The 20,370-nt window shown below is 39.4% G+C and overlaps 1 protein-coding gene across 4 annotated transcripts in view; it reads left to right on the top strand.

Moving 5' to 3' along the window:
• Window positions 1–20,370, top strand: part of NXPE3 (neurexophilin and PC-esterase domain family member 3) — a 40,188-nt gene that overhangs the window by 1,693 nt on the left and 18,125 nt on the right. For 3 of the 4 annotated variants that reach the window (XM_047793253.1, XM_047793231.1, XM_047793240.1), the window contains exons 2-4: window positions 1,645–1,823; window positions 5,415–5,705; window positions 16,392–17,146. In XM_047793253.1, the coding sequence (XP_047649209.1) occupies window positions 5,613–5,705; window positions 16,392–17,146 (848 nt within the window). In that variant the 5' untranslated portion in view covers window positions 1,645–1,823; window positions 5,415–5,612. The remainder of the gene's footprint in view (window positions 1–1,644; window positions 1,824–5,414; window positions 5,706–16,391; window positions 17,147–20,370) is intronic. The other variant, XM_047793247.1, reaches the window with a different exon arrangement.

The raw sequence follows: 20,370 nt of genomic DNA, 5'->3' as shown, positions 1-20,370 counted from the left end.
GAGTACATGAAAGAGAAATGAAAGAGAAATGAAATGGGATCTGGGGAAAGAAGTCCTGTAGACTTCTGTCCCTGCTTCATCTTTGTCCAAGGATTGATCTTACTTGGTTGACCCATCATTGTCATGGTCTTGGGTGAGTCTCCAGTTCTTTCTCTAGATGCTGCCCTGTTAAGTTTCAAAGTCTTACTCAACACCATGTGAAATACAGCTGCTCTTGGGGACATTTAAATTTGGGTATATTCCATGTAAATCTGTGCTTTTGTCTTTTATGTAGGGGCGCTTATATTCTTTTTCATTTTCTTTTTTTTTGTTAGGATGCACAAAATTTTTTTTATTTTTAATAAGTTTTTTTGGTGTATAGGCGACTTATAATATTGTGTTAGTTTTGGATGTATAGCAAAGTGAATCAGTATATATACACACATTCTTTTTCAGATTCTATCCCCAAATAGGCTGCGGGAGTCCTTGTATCCTGAATTAAAATTCCAGATATTTGCTTTAAGTACATTTATGTAGATAGCAAGTCAGAGTATTTAGGATGGGGCTTGTCCCAGAAGCTCAGTGTGTGTATGATCAGTAATAAATTGTTTTCGTGAAATGGTTGTCTAAGAACATTAGCCCACCAGAAGGTGGGATTGCCGCCTAATTTTCTTTTCTTTTTTGTCTTTTTGTCTTTCTAGGGCTGTACCCATGGCATATGGAAGTTCCCAGGCTAGGGGCCCCATTGGAGCTGTAGCCACTGGCCTACACCAGAGCCACTACAACTCGGGATCCGAGCCGCATCTGCAACCTACACCACAGCTCACGGCAACGCCAGATCCTGAACCCACTGAGCAAGGCCAGGTATGGAACCCGTGTCCTCATGGATGCTAGTTGGGTTCGTTAACTGCTGAACCATGATGGGAGTTCTGACTAATTTTCTTTTTAGTACTGTAGTCAAGTATTTCATTTGTATTACTGACAGTTGTGATTCTAAGTGATGTAAGCAGTCACTATGTAATTCTCTTGTGAATGGGGTAGGAAGTCAGGTACCTAAAGGCAGTAGAGGGTTGTTGCCACAGGCCTTAAAGAATTTAGACTGGCTGGTAAGTAGTCTTAATCAAAATTTGGCAAAACAGACCCAACAGATCATGCCTTCTACTTTTTGCTTGTCTTTGATCATAAATATGAAGCATGAGTAAGTGGTGTACTAACACTTCAGAAAGATTTGAAGACAAGATTGCTCAAGTTGAGCTTCTCATGGAGTGATCACAACTTTTAGATGTGTCTGGATATGTTTTATTCTCTCTAGTGGTAGGATGGATCATTGAATTGTATGGTTATTCTTGTCAAGGAAAATAACATGTGGGGCTTTTATCTTTGGTTTATGTTTTCCCAATTATATTGCTGTTTATAAGGTTTTGACTTTGAGTTCAGATCTGAGAGTGATTTTCCATGTTTAAGTTCATGAATATAAATAGCCAGTTATTTATTTTTTTTAATTATCAGGAAAGGAAATGTTCCTTCTGCACTCCACCCACTACTTTGTACTGAAATCTGTGTATATTTCTGCTATAAAATTGTACTCTTGACTTCAACTATATTTTCCTTTATTTCATTTTCAGTATCTTTAACCTATACTTCATGTGCTTATCTCTATTGCAGGAAGAATGGTATAAAAATGAAAAACTTCAACATATGCTTCTAATGTGACAAGAAAAGCTAAAGGGCTATCACAATTTCTTGAATTCAGACTTTACACTGGAAGGAAAGTTAAATGTAAACCCTAATTTCCTAGTTCTAATAAGCTTCTGTTCTTGGGAACTGGAAATTAAAAAAAAAAGGTAAATTAAATTTAGTTATATGTTTTTATTTTTTTGGTTGATCTGGGGAACTTTTTTTTTAGAGTCATTTTTATCTATCTATCTATCTATCTATATATATATTTTTTTTTGTCTTTTGTCTTTTTAGGGGTGCACCTGTGGCATATGGAGGTTTCCAGGCTAAGGGTCCAATCGGAGCTGAAGCCGCTGGCCTATGACACAGGAACACAGGATGTGAGCCATGTCTGCAACCTACGTCACAGCTCATGGCAGCACCAGATCCTTAACCCACTGAGCAAGTCCAGGGATTGAACCCTCATCCTCATGGTTCATTAACTGCTGAGCCATGACAGGAACTCCTCTGTCTAGCAATATTGTTCTAACTCAATTCTAAGGCAATTTGAGATACCAAATCATATTTTCCTGCTCTCTTTGCAGATAGATTTCTTGTTTTGAGGCCTAGGTTTTATATTTGTAGGAAAAAACTAGAAATCAGATTGCAGATTTCTTCTTTCACTTTTAAACCTTTCATTTTAATTTTTTTTCTCATATCTTTTTTTTTTTTTAATCTTTTGGGGGCTGCACCTGCAGCATATGGAGGTTCCTAGGCTAGGGGTCGAATCGGAGCTGTAGCCATCAGCCTACGTCACAGCCACAGTAACGCCAGATCAGAGTTGCTTCTTCGACCTACAGCACAGCTCATGGCAATGCCGGATCCTTAACCTACTGATCGAGGCCAGGAATCGAACCTGTGTCCTCATCGGTGCTAGTCAGATTTGTTTCCACTGAGCCACAACGGAAACTCCATTTTCTCATATCTGATTTAATGCCTTGTTTATCCTTACGGCTAATCTTTATTACTTTTTGAGAGCAGCTTTATTCTTCATATTTGTGATTTTTGTTTCCTGGTGAAAATGAAAGAGGAAAACAAAAAGTGCTCAGAGGTGACACCTATCAGTATTTTAGTACATGCTTTTTTGGAGGGGTCGTTTAGTGCCCCTTAGGCTCTATGTGCTTGGGTAGAAGGATGAATCTCTCATTCTCAGTGTTCCACCTGCTTGTAGCAGCAAGTCAGAGCTTTTGCTGGCATGACCCTCCATAATGGTTTTCAGCAGAAGTCCCTGGCTGTGAGGGGCTTCTTAAGTAATTGCAGCTGCCTGTAGCTCTTTCGTGCCTTTAGCTCTGAGGTCTGCAGCTCTTGCCATCCTTCTGCACCACTGACCATTGCTGTTATGCAGCTGGCCAGCTCTGAGCCACACTGACATCCTCTGAACTGCTGACATTCACATAGTACATGGACTGTGCCTACCATGGTGCAGCTGGATTCCTGTAGAGTATCATCTTTGGTTTTCTCTCTGGCTATCAGGAAGTGTCTGATTCTTGGCCAACTCCTTAAGAAGGATTTCTACAGAGGAGCAGCTGGGGCTCTGGTATAGAGTTATTTCCTCTATTTCACAGCCATTTCCTTCCTAGAATGTATAGGCACTTCAGGGTGGGTAGATACCTGGCTCTTGGAGAGGGGTGGTGTTGGGGGCCATGAAATGGTTTAGTGCAGTCTTTCACAGTACCTGGCATCCCTGTATAGGTGTCCAGGAGTGGGGGATTTATTCCTCTTTAATTTAGAAGGGAAATACCTCTTGCCTAATATGAGTGTAAGCTTTCCTAGGGGAATTTCTGGCACTTAGTATGGTGTGTGGTACAGGGTAGGCCTCCATAATTATTTGTTATATGTATTGTTGAATCAACATATATCATGTAAAGAGCTAAGTACTGAGGAAATCAAAAAAGTATGATACATTGTTATCATTAAGTTGCTTTTCTCTGATGTATAGTTTCTGATTTTTTATTTTGTAATGGCTGTATCTGATATGGAAAGTCCCAGACCAGGGATTGAGTCCAAGCTGCAGCTGGGACCTATACTGCAGTTGTGGCAGTGCTGGAGCCGTTAACTCACTGCACTGGGCCAGGGATTGAACCCTTGCCTCTGCAGCAACCTGAGCCATTGCAGTCAGATTCTTAACCCATTGAGCCATAGCAAGAACACTATAGTTTCTGAGTTTTTAAAAAATATGGTCTTACTTGGTAGTGTAGTTGGGGAGATAAGTACACTACAAATATAGAGATTGGCTGAGAAGTGAAAAAGTGCTAAGGTGTTCTGAGGAGGAAAAGCATATTGGAATAGCTTACCCTTGTCTCCTTTATGAAGCTGTGGTGAAGAGGGTTGTTGTATGTTCTTGTGGTAGGAGACTTGTGGTATGGGAATGGGTTAGACCAGAAGAGTGGGGGGAGGGGGAAGAGGGGGCTTGCCAGGTCCAACACAGAACTGCAGGGAGTGTTGGTGTAGTGAGATATTCTGAGCTCCTCTGCACTGTGATTATGTATCCTATTTCCTTTCCCTCTCTACCCTGGAAAGCCTCTCTGGGACCAAAATACTAGCACTTCACTGCTTACCTATATCTTCTTCTTATTTTTATTTTTATTTTTTTGCTTTTTAGGGCTGTACCTGTGACACATGGAGGTTCCCAGGCTAGGGGTCGAATCGGAGTCATAGCTGCTGGCTTACACCCCAGCCAGAGCAATGCGGGATCTGAGCCGTGTCCGTGACCAACACCACAACTCACTGCAATGCCAGATCCTTAATCCACTGAGCAAGTCCAGGGATCGAACCTGCGTCCTTATGGATCCTGGTTGGGTTTGTTACCACTGAGCCACCACGGGAACTCCCACTGCTTGCCTCTATCTTAATAGCAACTGGGGAGAGCAGTTTAAAGTAATTACATGGGAGGACAGTTAGGAGCAGCATACTCTCAAGTCCTCTGCCTGTGGTAGGTGTGGTGAAGGATTCAGCTGGCCTGTTACTCAAGCTCAGCTTTCCTCTCTTCAGGGCAGCTATCTTTCCTCCTGTGCCTTGTTACTCAGCTGAGGGAGCATCAGGACCACACATGTGGTCAGGGAGCAGAAACCCAAAGGGTGTTTCCTGTCTCTTGCCATCCAGAGGGATGGCACTCTTGTTTTCCACAGGGTATCAGGATGGTTTGCACCTGACCCCAGAACTCATTATAAAATCACAAGTTTTCCTCTTAGTGCTCTTAAATAAAATTACTCTAGTAATGTAATAAACTGTAAGGGAAGGGAAGTGGTTTGATTTACTTAGACCTCTTTAGAAAATTAACACTTTAATTTTGAAATTTCTAAGGGTTTGAAGATACTCTTCTTTGCGCTGTTTTTTTTTTTTTTTTTTCTGCACCCATGGCAGGTAGAAGTTTCCAGGCCAGGTACTGAACATGGGCCACAGCAGTGACTGGAGCCACTGCGGTGACAGTGCTGGGTCCTTACCCACTGTGCCACAAGGGAACTGTCTTCTTTGCTCTCAAAAGTTAAAGCCTTAATAGGTGGTAGGACAAATATCTCTGTATTTACACAGATGCCTGGAATTGGGTTTGAAAAAATTGTCTAGATATGGAGTAGACATTACTGTGCTCTGGCTCTTTGCTTCTCTTCATGACTTTGCACCTTCAGTAAGATTAAGGAAGAGGAAATGTGGTGTCTTTCCTTTTATGTCACCCAAGGCTGTTGGAGTTGGTAATCTATTTTCTCATGTCCCCTCTGAAGGAGTCCTTGGAAGAAAAAAATGTGCTTCTTAAATCAACCCCAGCGACTTTTCTATGTGAAGAAATCTTAAGGATACTAGCAGAAAAGAAGGAAATTAAACTGAAAGCCCATCTGCATCTAAGAGAAACAAAGACATGGAGTTTTGAGGAGTGATAGGAGCATGGTGTCGGCCATGGGTGATCAAGACACAGCCAGACAATGTGGACCAATTTCTTCAAACTACGGCTTTTCTGCTGTGTGCTTGCAGTATTGATGGTGGTGGTGCTGGTCATCAATGTTACCCAGGTAGAGGTGAGTACTCAGCAGACTCCTCCATAACTAAGGGATCCAAATCTAAGGATTAAGGTCTAACTAGCCTGGAAAATGCTGATCATCAGGAAACTTATTCCAATCACCATTCTTGTTTTCATTTATTCACGGAGTATTTGAGTGCCTTCAATGGTTGTAAACTGTGCTAGTCACCTAGGGTACAGTGGTTTCTTCACTATGGAGATCCTATTCTAAATGTGCATGGGAGAAAATAAGAGTTATAAGTAATCATATGATATAATACATAAATCACAGTTAGCAATTGTGGGAAATACTGAGAGAAAGGAAAGTGGGCTACCCTAGAGTATCTTTAGAGTGATGACATAAAGCCTTTTCAAGGAGAGGACCTTTTAGCTGACTCCTGGCAATATTTCAGGGGATGGTGAATCTGTTTTAACGACTGCTGTGTGGTGCTCAGGGGCAGGGACTGTCTTATTGAACCCTCACAAGTGCCTGGCACTAAGAAGGTGCTGAATAGTAATCACCATTCTACTCTCTCTTTTCATGAGTTTAGCTTTTTTAGATTCCACGTGTAATTAATAAATGGTATTTGTCTTTCTCTGCCTGACTTATCTCACTTAGCATAATATTACCATTGTGTGTGTGTGTGTGTGTATTTATACACACGGTATTTTCTTTATTCATCCATGAGTGGACTTAGATTCTCTCTATATCTTGGCTATTATGAATAATGCTACTGTAAACATGGATGTACAGATATGATTTTGATACCTTTACCCAGAGATGGGATTGCTGGATCGTATTTTTTTTTTTGTCTTTTTGCCTTTTCTAGGGCTGCTCCCATGGAATATGGAGATCCCCAGGCTAAGGGTCTAATCGGAACTGTAGCCGCTGGCCTATGCCAGAGTTACAGCAATGCGAGATCCGAGCTGCATCTGCAACCTACACCACAGCTCACGGCAACACCGGATCCTTAACCCACTGAGCAAGGCCAGGGATTGAACCCGCAACCTCATGGTTCCTAGTCAGATTCGTTAACCACTGCGCCACAAAGGGAACTCGGATTTTTAATTTTTTGAGGAAACTTCTTATTATTTTCTATAGCAGTTGAAATAATTTATATTCCCAGTGACAGTATGTAAGAGTTCCTTTTCTCCCCATCTTTTCCAACACGTTTGGTTTCTTATCTTCCTGACAGGAGTTATTCTAATAGCTGTGAGGTGATGTCTTAATGTGGTATTGATTTGCATTTCCCTGATGATCAGTGATGTTGATCATCTTTTTATGTACCTGTTCACCATTTGAATGTCTTCTTTGGAAAAAATGTTTATTTAGTTCCTCTGACCATTTTTTAATTGGATTTTGTTGTTATTGAGTTTAGTTCTTTATGTATTTTGGATATTAACTCTTTATCTTATATATGGGTTGCAAATATTTTTCCCATTCCACAGGTTATTTATTTATTTTTTTAGAGCCGCAGATGCAGCATGTGGAAGTTCCCAGGCTAGGGGCCGAATTGGAGCTGTAGCTGTCAGCTTACACCACAACTCACGGTAATGCTGGATCCTGGTGCCAGGGATTGAACCTCCATCCTCATGGACACTAGTCAGGTTCATTTCCGCTGAGCCACTGTGGGAACTCCACCTTTACATTTTCTTGGTGCTATTACAGTGCAGAAGTGTTCCAGTTTGATGTAATACCCCATGTCGATTTTTGCTTTAGTTGTTTGTGCTTTTGGTGTCATATCTAAAAAAAATTTTGCCAGGACTAATGCCAAGGTGCTTCTTCTAGGATTTTACAGTATCAGAGCTTATGTTTGTCTTTAATCCATTTTGAGTTCATTTTTGTGAGTGGTGTAAGATAGGGGTCCAAATACTTTCGTTTGTGTGTGGCTATCCAGTTTTCTCATCACCACTTTTGGGGAGACAGTGCTTTCCCCACTGAGTTGCTTCCTTGTCAAATATTAGTTCATTGTTTATGTGGAGGTTTTTTCCTTGGTTCTTGTATCTGTATTTATGCATTACCACACTGTTTTGATTACTATAGCTTTGTAGTATAATTTGATATCAGGTTTTTTTTTTTTTTCTTTCCGGATTGCTTTGGCTATTTGGGAATTTTGTGGTTCCTTACAAATTTTGGCATTGTTTTTTCTATTTTTGTGAAAAATGCCATAGGAATCTTAGGGTTTTCGTTGAATCTATAGATGACTCTGGGTAGTAGAGATGTTTTAATAATATTAATTCTTCCAAATGAACATGAGGTATCTTTCAGTTTATTTATGTCTACCTCAATTTCTTTCATTAAAGCCCTGTAATTTTCACTGTATAGATCTTTCACTTCCTTTGTTAAATATATTCCTAATTATTTTATTGTTTATGAGGCTCTTGTGAATAGGATAGTTTTCTTTATTTTTGTCCCAGATGTTTTGTTTAGTGTACAGAAATACAACTGTTCTGTATGTTTTCATATGTTGATTTTTTTTTTTTTTGGTCTTTTTTGTTGCACCACCAGCATATGGAGGTTCCCAGGCTAGGGGTCGAATTGGAGCTGTAGCCACTGGCCTACACCACAACTATATCCACAGCAACGCAGGATCCGAGCCACATCTGTGACCTATAACACAGCTCACAGCAACACTGGATCCTTAACCCACTGAGCAAAGCCAGGGAATGAACCCGTGTCCCCATAGATACTAGTTAGATTCATTTCCTCTGAGCCACAGCAGGAACTCCTGTATGTTGATTGTATATCCTGCGACTTCCCTGAATTTGCTGATTAGTTCCAATAGTTTTTTTACTGTGTCTTTAGGATTTTCTAAATACAGGTGATCCTTGAACAACATGAGTTTGAACTGTGCGGGTTCACTTATACATGGATTTTTTTCAGTAGTAAATATTATAGTACTGAATGATACACAGTTGGTTGACTTCATTGATGTGGAATCACAGATATGGAGAAACCATGCTATGGATGGCTGACTATAAGTTAGTTATGTGCAGATTTTTGCCTATGTGGAGGGTAAGTGTCCCCAACTCCTGTGCTGTTCAAGGGTCAACTGTATGAAATCATATGATCTGCAAATAATGACAATTTTACTTCTTCATTTCTGATTTGGATACCTTTTATTTTTTGTCTTGCCTAATTACTCTAGCTAACACTTTTTTTTTTCTTTCCATTTCTTGGGCCACTCCTGCAGCATATGGAGGTTCCCAGGCTAGGGGTTGAATCAGAGCTGTAGCCGCCAGCCTACGCCACAGCCACAGCAATGCGGGATCTGAGCCGCGTCTGCGACCTACACCACAGCTCATGGCAATGCCGGATCCTTAACCCACTGAGCAAGGCCAGGGATCAAACCCACAACCTCATGGTTCCTAGTTGGATTCGTTAACCACTGAGCCACGACGTGAACTCCCAGCTACATTTCTAATACAATGTTAAATAAGAGTGATGAAAGTGGGTATCTTTGTCTTGTTCTTAGAATAAAAGCTTTTAATCTTGCACCGTTGACTGTGATGTTAGCTAAGGGTTTGTTGTAAATAGTGTTTATCGTATTTACCTTTTATACCCAGTTTGTTGGGAGTTTTTTTTTTTTTTAATCGTTAAAGGATGTTGTGTTTTGTCATATACTTTTTCTGCATCTGTTGAGATGATCATATGATTTTTAATGTTTCAGTCTATTAATATGGTTATCATAAACAATGGTTAGTGTAGGTTGAATTATCCTTGCATCCCAGGGATAAATCCCACTTGGTCATGGTATGTATCCTTTTAGTATATCATTGAATTGATTTTTTTTTTTTTTGGGCTATACCTGAGGCATATAGAAATTCTCAGGCCAGGGGTCAAATCTTAGCTGCAGCTGCAACTTCTGCCACAGCTGTGGCAATGCTGGATCCTTAACCCACTGCATTGCATTGGGAACTTTTTTTTTTTTTTTTTAAATGGCCACACCTGTGGCATATGGAGATTCCCAGGCTAAGGGTCAAATTGGAGATACAGCTTCTGGCCTACGCCGCAGCCACAGCAACGCCAGATCCAAGCTATGTCTGCAACCTACACCACAGCTCATGGCAATGCTGGATCTTAAACCCACTGAGTGAGGCCTGGAATTGAACCCACAACCTAATGGTTCCTAGTTGGATTCATTTCGGCTGTGCCACAATGGGAACTCCTGCAGTGGGAACTCTTGAGTTAATATTTTATTGAGAATTTTTGCATCTATATTCATCAGGAATATTGGCCTGTAGTTTAGTTTTCCTGTAGTGTCCTTATCTGACTTTGGTATCAGGATACTGCTAATCTCGTGAAATAGGTTTAGGAGTGTTTTAAATTTTTCGGAAGAGTTTGAGAAGATTTTGTGTTAATTTTTAACACCACCTTTTAGTTTGGTATTCTTTTCTATTGTTTTTCTGGTCACTATTTAATTTAGTTCCACTGTGATCTTTATTTCTTTCCTTCTGCTAACTTTGGCTCAGTTTATTCTTTTTCTAGTGCCTTGAAGTGTAAAGTTAGGTTGCCTGAGATCTGTTTTCTTAATATATGCATTTATTGCTATGAACATCCCTTTCAGAACTGCTTTTGAAGTAGGTTTTCCATAGATTTTAGTATGTTTCCAGCTTTATTTGTTTTGAAATATTTAAACATTTTCTCTTTTTATTTATTCTTTGACCCATTGGTTGTTTAGTAATGTGTTGTTTAATTTTCACACATTTGTAGATTTTTCATCTTTCCTCTGGTTGTTGATGTCTAGCTTCATAACATTGTGGTCAAAAAGGATAGCTGGTATGATTTTAGTCTTCTTAAATTTGCTAAAACTTGTTTTGTGGCTTGTCATTTGATCTAAACTGGGGTATGTTCCATGTACACTTGAGAAAAATGTGTATTCTACTACTGTAATTGAATAGTCTATAAATGTCTCTTAGGTTCATTTGATCTGGTATGTGGTTCAAGTCCAGTGTTTCTTCATTGGTTTAATGTTTGGTTGATCCATCCATTGCTGTAACCGAGGTATTGAAACCCCCTGCTGTTACAAATTGTTGTCTATTTTCCCCTTCAGTTTTATTAGTATTTGCTTATTTATTTAGGTGTTTTGACGTTGGGTAGGTATAGATTTCTGATATATTATCTTGATGAATTGACCCTTTTGTCATTCTATATTGATCTTCTTTATCTCTTATTACTGTTTTTGGTTTAAAGTCTATTTTATCTCATGTAAGTTTAGATATTTCCCTTTCTTTTGGTTTCCATTTTCATGTAATACTTCTTCCATCCCTTCACACTGAGCCTTTGTGTGTCATTAAACCTGAAGTGAATCTCCTATGGGTTGCATGTAGTTGGGCTTTCTTTCTTTTTTTTTTAAAATGGCTGCACTTGCAGTGTATGGATAGGATTGGGCCAGGGATTGAATGTGAGCTGCAGCTGCATCAACACTGGATTCTTTTTTATCTTCTTTGCTTTTTAGGGCTGCATCTGTGGCATGTAGTGCTTCCCAGGCTAGGGGTTAAATTGGAGCTACACCTGCCAGCCTATACCACAGCAACGCAGGATCTGAGCCACATCTGTGACCTATACCACAGCTCACGGCAACGCCAGATCCTTAACCCCCTGAGCAAGGCCAGGGATCAAACCTGCAACCTCATGGTTCCTAGGAGGATTCGTTTCCACTGCACCACGACGGGAACTCCAACACTGGATTCTTTTAACCTCTGCTGGGCTGGGGATTGAACTCGTCCCTCTGTAGTGACCCAAGCTGCTGCAATTGGATTCTTAAAACCCTGCACCACAGTGAGAACTCCAAAGAAGTCCATTTTAAGTGAATAACAACTTAACTTCAATTGAATAGAAAATTCCATCTTTTTACTCTCTCCCTTTTAAATTTTTGATGTCACAGTTTACTTCTTTTTATATCATGTATTCGTTAACAAATTAGAGTAGCTATAGTTATTTTCTTTAACATTTATACTATAGTTAAGTGGTAAACACACCATCCTATTACAGAATTAGAGTTTTTGAAATCTGTATATTTATCTCTACCAATATGTTGTATACTTTTGTATCTTTTCATGTCACTGATTAGCATTTTTTCATTTCAACCCAAAAAACTCCTTTCAGCATTTCTTGCAAGGCAAGTCTAGTGGTGATAAACTCCCTCACCTTTTGTCTAAAAAAGTCTTTATTTTTCTTTTATACCTGAAGGATAACTTATCTAGTTAGAGTGTTCTTGGCTGGAAATTTTTTTCTTTCAGCACTTTGTATATGTCATTTCACTCTCTCCTGCCTATTGGGTTCTGCTTATAAATCTACTATCAGCCAAATGGGCATTCTTTTGTAGATTACAATGTTTTTATTTTAGCTACTTTTAGGAATCGCTCTTTATGCTTTTTTTTTTTTTTTTTTTTCCATGCCCATGGCATGCAGAAGTTCCTGGGCCAGGGATCAAACACATACCACAGCAGTGACCAGAGCTGCAGCATTGTCAATGCTGGATCCTTAACTCACTGCACCACAAGAGAACTCCTGGAGGAGGTATTTTTGCATAGAGATAATAGGTTATTCTATTAGCTTCTTGAACTTGGTTGTCCAAGTATATCCCTAGATCTAGCAAGTTCTCAGCTATTATTTCTTTAAACTCTTTACCCCCCCACCCCCTTCCCTCTCTCCTCTCTCTCAAACCCTGATTATTCTAGTATTTGTACATTTGGTAGCATCTGGTAGATCATGTAGGCTTTCTATGCTCTTTTTCATTCTTTTTCTTTTTCTTCTTTTCTGATTGGCTTATTTCAAAGTTCCTATTCTCTAGCTCACTTATTCTGTCTTCCATTTGCTTTCCTCTGCTCTATAGATGCCCTCTATTACAATTTTTATTTTACTCATTGAACTTTTCAACTCCAGAATTTCCATTTGCTTCTTCTTTATGATTTATATCTTTGTAAATTTCTGATTTTGTTCATGTATTTTGTTGAATTGTGTTTTGTAGCTCATTGAGTTTATTTATCATATAGATTGCTAAATTCTGTGCCTTTGAGCTTGGTTAATTGGAGGATTATTGTTATCTTTTGGTAATGACATATTTCCTTGATTCTTTATGTCCTTTGTAGATTTGTATGTCCTCCTCATACCTTACTAGCTGTTTTTAGATGGGGTACATTGTTCATCAGTCCTGTTATATATGTTCTTTCTGACCTTGTATAGGTACACTTACATCACTAGTCTTGCTTCCTTTGGCACAATTCTTTTTTGTTTGTTTGCCTTGTTTTTCTTTTTTCTTTCTTTTTTTTTATTACTCAAATGAATTTATCACATCTGTAGTTGTATAATGATTGTAAAAATCTGATTTCACAGGATTTCCATCGCACAGCCCAAGCACATCCCCCCACCCCCCAAACTGTCTCCTCTGGAGACCATAAATTTTTTAATGTCTGTGAGTCAGCATCTGTTCTGCAAAGAAGTTCAGTCTGTCCTTTTTTCAGATTCCACATGACAGTGACAGCATTTGCTATTGGTGTCTCATTGTATGGCTGACTTCACTTAGCATGATAATTTCTAGGTCCATCCATGTTGCTAAAAATGCTGGTATTTCGTTCCTTTTAATGGCTGAGTAATATTCCATTGTGTATATGTACCACCTCTTCTGGATCCACTCCTCTGTCGATGGACATTGAGGTTGTTTCCATGTCTTGGCTATTGTAAATAGTGCTGCGATGAACATTGGAGTTCATGTGTCTTTGCGAGTCATGATTTTCTCTGGATAGAGACCCAGGAGTGGGATTGCTGGATCAAATGGTAGTTCTATTTTTAGTTTTCTGAGGACTCTCCATACTGTTTTCCACAGTGGTTGCACCAATTTACATTCATCAACTGTGTACTAGTGTTCCCTTTCCTCCACACCCTCTCTAGCACTTACTGTTTGCAGACTTTTTGATGATGGCCATTCTGGCCCGTATAAGGTGGTACCTCATAGTGGTTTTGATTTGCATTTCTCTAATAATGAGTGATGTTGAACATCTTTTCATGTGTTTTTTGGCCATCTGTATGTCTTCTTTGGAGAATTGTCTGTTTAGATCTTCTGCCCATTTTTTGATGGGGTTGTTTGTTTTTTTGGCATGAAGCTGCAGAAGGTGTTTATAAAGGTACCTTATTATTAATAAAATATTCTTAATTATTCCCTCCTGTGCCTTGTATAATTTCCATCTTTCATCTCACTTATGTATATATAAAGTATACTTAATAAATATGTTGTTGTTCTTATTGTTCTGAGCAAATTGTTATCTGTTAGATTGTTAAGAATAAGAAAAGTGACAGTTTTTATTTTACCTTCACTTATTCTTTCTCTGATTCTCTTCCCCTCTTTATATAGATCTGTTTCTGATATGTATAATTTCCTTCTCTCTGAAGAACTTCTTTTAACATTATCCTCCTAGACAGCTCTGCTGGCAACAAGTTTCTTAATTTTTGTTTGTCTGAGAAAGACTTTGTTTCTCTTTTACTTTTGAAGGATAATGTTGTAGGGTACAGAGTTCTAGATTGGTGACTTTTTTTCACTCAACGCCTTAACTATTTCATTCTACTGTCTTCTTGCTTGCATGATTTCTGAGTTGAATGTAATTCTTATATTTGCTTCCCTAAAAATAAGATTTTCTTTTTCCTTTAGTTTCTTTTAAGATATTTTATCTTTGATTTCCCACATTTTGAATGTGATGTGCCTGGGTGTAGGTTTTTTTTGTTTTTTTTGGGGGGTATTTATTCTGATTTGTGTTCTCTGAGCTTCCTGGATCTCTGGTTTGGTGTCTGACATTAATTTGGGGAAAATTCCAGTCATTGTTTTTCAGATATTTCTTTTGTTCCTTTCTATTTTTCTGATCCTTTTAGTATTCCTGTTAGGTGTACCCCATAGCTTTTTTTTTTTTTTTTTGTCTTTTGTCTTTTTAGGGCCTCACCCGAGGCATATGGAGGTTCCCAGGCTAGGGGTCTTAATCAGAGCTACAGCTGCCAGCCTAAACCAGAGGCACAGCAATGCCAGCCAGATCCACACCACAGCTCACAGCAACGCTGGATCCTTAACCCACTGATCGAGGCTGGGGATCGAACCCTCAACTTCATGGTTTCTAGTCGGATTTGTTTCCACTGTGCCACGATGGGAACTCCCCCCATAGCTCTTGAATATTCTCATTTTTTATTCCTCTTTGGCTTTTAGTTTTGGAAGTTTCTGTTGACATTTCCACAAGCAGTGAAGATTCTCTCCTTAGCTGTGTCCCTTCTACTAGTAAGCCTTTCAGAGGAATTCCTCATTTCTGTTACAGTGCTACCAAAAGCAGGTTCCTGTGCCTGATGCACAGTGAGACCAAACAAATTGAAAGTTGGAGTTTGGAGCAGAGAAAGGTTATTGCAGGGCCATGCAAGGACAACTGGTGGCTCATTCCCCTCCCCAAACCCTGAATTCCCAGAAGAGTTTCAGTAAAGAATTTTTTAAGGCCAGGTGAGGGTGGAGTATCACAGGGTATGAGATCAGCTCATGCACAGTTCTCTGATTGGTTGATGGTGAGGTAACAGGGTAGTTAAAATGTTATCAGTTTAAGGCATCAGTAGGTCTGGGGGCTACATGCTTACGATCATTAAGTAGTTAATTTCTTCCATTTGGTGGTTTTTAACATCTGAAAAATTCAGGAACTATGCATGAGATATTATCTGGTACTTTGGAGCTGAGCTACAGCAGAGGATGTGGGGGAGGGGTCTGTTTGGGAAAGTCCTGTAGGGTCCTACTGGGTTACAACAGTGTTTTTTGTTTTTTTTTTTTTTTTTGTCTTTTGTTGTTGTTGTTATTGTTTTTGTTGTTGCTATTTCTTGGGCCGCTCCTGCGGCATATGGAGGTTCCCAGGCTAGGGGTCAAATTGGAGCTGTAGCCACCGGCCTACGCCAGAGCCACAGCAACGCGGGATCCGAGCCGCGTCTGCAACCTTCACCACAGCTCACGGCAACGCCGGATCGTTAACCCACTGAGCAAGGGCAGGGACCGAACCCGCAACCTCATGGTTCCTAGTCGGATTCGTTAACCACTGCGCCACGACGGGAACTCCACAACAGTGTTTTTGATATCTGGCATTTTAAAAATTTCTGTTCTTCAAAGACTTTATTTATTTACTTACTCATTTAAGAGAAGGTTTATGTTGACAGCAAAATTGAGAGGAAGTGTTTTGTGTCATCTCAGCCTTCTGATAACCAGTGTTGTGGCTGCAGTGGCCCTTGTGGTTCTTATCATGATTGCAGGATACCCTCAGCAATAACCATCAAGAAGCTTTGAGAAGAGAGAGAGGGCATGGGCCTGGGGTTCTTTTTTTATTGGGGTCAAAGGTGGGGGCCTGGAATTTCATGGGCTTACTACTCTTTTTGTTTTTTTTGGCTGTGCCCAAAGCATGTGGAAATTCCCAGGCCAGGGATCAAACCTCTGCTACAGCTGTGACTCGAGCCATAGCAGTGACAATCCCAGATCCTTAACCCGCTGAGCTACCGGGGAATTCCTGGGTTTACTTTTTATTGGTGAACTTAAAACGTAAGAGTGGGAATTTAAAGCATAGGAAGAGCAAAACAAGTGGCCCCAGTGGTCCCAAGTTAAGTTTTATTAAAATTCAAACCAAAACAGAGATTTATTTGGTTGAATATATGGAGATTTATTGTAGCTGTGGTTTCTGTTGTTTGTGCCTTTCTCTTCAGTACTTGGATCATGCGACTGCGTCAGCCACTTTCATCGACAGTAGTGGACAGTTTGTTTCCTCCCAGGTGACGGGAATTAGCCGGAATCCTTACTGTGGCTATGAGCATCAGATTCTGTCTAGTCGGGAGCGCCTGGAGGAGGACTCCTTGTTGGCTGCCTTACAGTGGCAGTTGCCTGATGTGGGCCCCATCCCCTTTTTGAAGAGTACTGACCCTTCTTCCAGCTACTTTGTCATCCTGAACTCTGCAGCCTTCTTCAAGGTGGGAAGCCAGCTGGAGGTACTGGTTCATGTACAAGATTTTCAAAGAAAGCCCAAGAAGTATGGTGGAGACTACCTGCAGGCCAGAATCCACTCTCCTAAGCTGCAGGCAGGGGCCGTGGGCAGAGTGGTAGACTACCAAAATGGGTTTTACAAGGTCTTTTTCACTCTGCTCTGGCCAGGCAGAGTTAAAGTGTCCATATCTCTGGTCCACCCAAGTGAAGGGATCAGAGTCCTTCAGCACCTGCAAGAAGAGAAACCAGACAGGGTCTATTTCAAGAGTCTATTCCGTTCAGGGAGAATTTCTGAAACTACTGAGTGTAACGTGTGTCTTCCTGGGAGTCTTCCCCTGTGCAACTTTACAGATCTCTACACTGGAGAACCCTGGTTCTGCTTCAAACCAAAGAAACTCCCTTGCAGTAGCAGGATTAACCACTTCAAAGGTGGATACCTGAAGGGACTCCTGACTGCTGCAGAGAGTGCTTTCTTCCAGAGGTAAGAAATTACCCCCTTTTTATTCTAGGAGGTAATTTAAGAGTCCCTTTCCATTGTCCTTGTCCCATTTAGGATTCTTTCTTGTTTTGTTTATGCACATCTTGTATCTCTCTGAACTTGGTCCAATTCAGGAGAGGTGGTAAGTTAAGAAAATACATAAAGATTTCTATTTTGTGATTAGTGTGCTTATTTCAGTTTAAGTTAAAGACCTTAAATTTTTTTTTTTTTTGGCCACACCCATGGCATGAAGAAAATTCCTGGGCCAGGGATCAAACTCATGCCACAGCAGTGACCTGTGCTGCTGTGGTGACAACGCTGGATCCTTAGCCTACTGTGCCACAGGGAACAACAAGATCTTACATTTTTTTTAAGTATTATATTTTATTTATTTTTAGTCACTCATTTTTATTGAATTAAAGTTCATTTACAATGTTATGTTAGTTTCAGGTGTAGAGCAAAAGTGATTTAGTTATACATATTTCTATATCTGTTTTTTTCAGATTCTTTTCCCTTATAGGTTATTACAAAATATCAAGTATAGTTCCCTGTGCTACACAGTTTGCCCTTGTTGGTTATCTATTTTTATATAGTAGTCTATCTGTGCTAATCCCAACTCTCAATTTATTCTTCTCCCACCTTTCCCCTTTGGTAATCATAAGTTTGTTTTCTATGTCTGTGGGTCTATTTCTGTTTTTTCTATAAATTTATTTTTGTTTTTTTTTTTTAGATTCCACATATAAGTGATATCATATGACATTTGACTTCCTTTGTTTGCCTTACTTAGTACGATAATCTTTAGGAAAGACCTTAATTTTTGTTCTTTTACCTTAATATCTTTTATTTAAGAACTGTATAGCATATATATAGCTGTATAAGCAAGATCATTTATTCATAGAACAGATAAAAAAAATCATCCAGGAACAGGGCTGCTAGAGGTCTTAGGACAGCATTTTAACTTCATGTCTAATAAACTAAAACAATCTTAAGTGACATATAATCAGTTGTTAAAATCATGTAAATATTTATTGATAGGAAAGACTATGAATATGGTAACATTGCTGGGTTGATTTCATGATAAGCATGAGAAGCAAGAAATACCACAGCAAACTATAATTTTAAAGTTAACAGATATTGAAATTATTGCATTATTATGCTTGTATTTCTGTTTTTTTGAACACAAGTTTAAAACTTTTCCAGCATAATAATCAATATATGAAATAATGTTCAGGAGGAAGTTTATAGAATCAGTGTGAATTAAAATTTCTAGAGTTCTCCAAAAAACACATGAAAAGATGTTCAACATCACTCATTATTAGAGAAATGCAAATCAAAACCACTATGAGGTACCACCTTATACGGGCCAGAATGGCCATCATCAAAAAGTCTGCAAACAGTAAGTGCTGGAGAGGGTGTGGAGGAAAGGGAACACTAGTACACAGTTGATGAATGTAAATTGGTGCAACCACTGTGGAAAGCAGTATGGAGAGTCCTCAGAAAACTAAAAATAGAACTACCATTTGATCCAGCAATCCCACTCCTGGGTCTCTATCCAGAGAAAATCATGACTCGCAAAGACACATGAACTCCAATGTTCATCGCAGCACTATTTACAATAGCCAAGACATGGAAACAACCTCAATGTCCATCGACAGAGGAGTGGATCCAGAAGAGGTGGTACATATACACAATGGAATATTACTCAGCCATTAAAAGGAACGAAATACCAGCATTTTTAGCAACATGGATGGACCTAGAAATTATCATGCTAAGTGAAGTCAGCCATACAATGAGACACCAATAGCAAATGCTGTCACTGTCATGTGGAATCTGAAAAAAGGACAGACTGAACTTCTTTGCAGAACAGATACTGACTCAGAGACTTTGAAAAACTTCAGGTTTCCAAATGAGACAGGTTGGGGAGTGGGGAGATGCACTGGGGGTTTGGGATGGAAATGCTATAAAATTTGGTTGTGATGATCGTTGTACAACTATACATGTAATAAAATTGAGTAATTAAAAGTAAATTTCTAGCATTCTCCCATTGTACAACAGGTTAAGGATCCAATCTTGTCATTGTAGCAGCTCGATCACTGCTGTGGCTTGTGTTCAGTTCCTGACTGGGGAACTTCCTCATGCCACAGGCATGGCTAAAAAAAGAAAATTCCATTTTCTTCAAAATTCCATATGATTCAGAAATAAAATTGCATTCCTTAGAAATAAAAAGTAAGAAAAATCACATGATCAAAAAGTACAATTATTTGGAAGAATGAAAAATATTTTTAAGTGAAGTATATACTTTATTATTTTTAACAGTTTATTATAGGTGATATACAGTGTCCTGTCAATTTCTGCTGTACAGCAAAGTGACCCAGTCATACCTATATATTAAGTATATACTTTAAAAATATTCCCGGGCAGGGAGGGATTTTTGTTAAGTATATCTGGACACTCTAAAAATTTTTTTCTTTTTGCTGTGCTAAAATGTTGAATGGTTTTTTGATACAAAGTTAGAAAAAAAAGTGTAAATCATGTTAAAATAAAAGGGAAGATTTTAATGTGATAAGCTCATTCTTTCAAAAGGCAGTCTTGGAGTTCCCGTTGTGGCCCAGTGGAGACGAATCTGATTAGTGTCCATGAGGAAGTAGGTTCGATCCCTGGCCTCACTGAGTGGGTTGGGGATCCGGCATTGCCAAGATCTGTGGTTTCGGTTGCAGATGTGGCTTGGATCCCATGTTGCTGTGGCTGTGGTGGAGGTTGGCAGCTCTAGGTCTGATTCAACCCCTAGCCTGGGAACTTCCATGTACCACAGGTGCAGCCCTAAAACAAAAAAAAAGCAAAAAACAATGCATTATCTTATTATTATTATTTCGCCATATCTATGGCATATGGAAGGTCCCAGGCCAGGGATTAAACCCAGGCTACATTAGGGATCCCAGCCACTGCAGTGACAACACCAGATCCTTAACCTCCTGTGCCACAAGGAAACTCCTAAAATTTTTTCTGTTTTATATCCACTAATTATTTGGTAGGAGAAAAGTTCCGACCATAAGGTATGTGGTCTGTAGGAGTTTCTAAAATAAAACCACTGTTACAATAGCCAAGCTATGGAAACAACCTAAATGTCTATTGACAGATGAATGGGTTAAAAAGATGTGGTACATACACACAAAGGAATACTACTCAGCCTCAAAAAGAACAAAATAATGCCATTTGCAGCAACATGG

This window comes from Phacochoerus africanus, chromosome 1 (genome assembly GCF_016906955.1).
Source record: "Phacochoerus africanus isolate WHEZ1 chromosome 1, ROS_Pafr_v1, whole genome shotgun sequence".
Lineage (NCBI taxonomy): Eukaryota > Metazoa > Chordata > Mammalia > Artiodactyla > Suidae > Phacochoerus > Phacochoerus africanus.
Note: the sequence above shows the minus strand (reverse complement) of the source record. Positions and strands in the feature narration are given on the sequence as shown.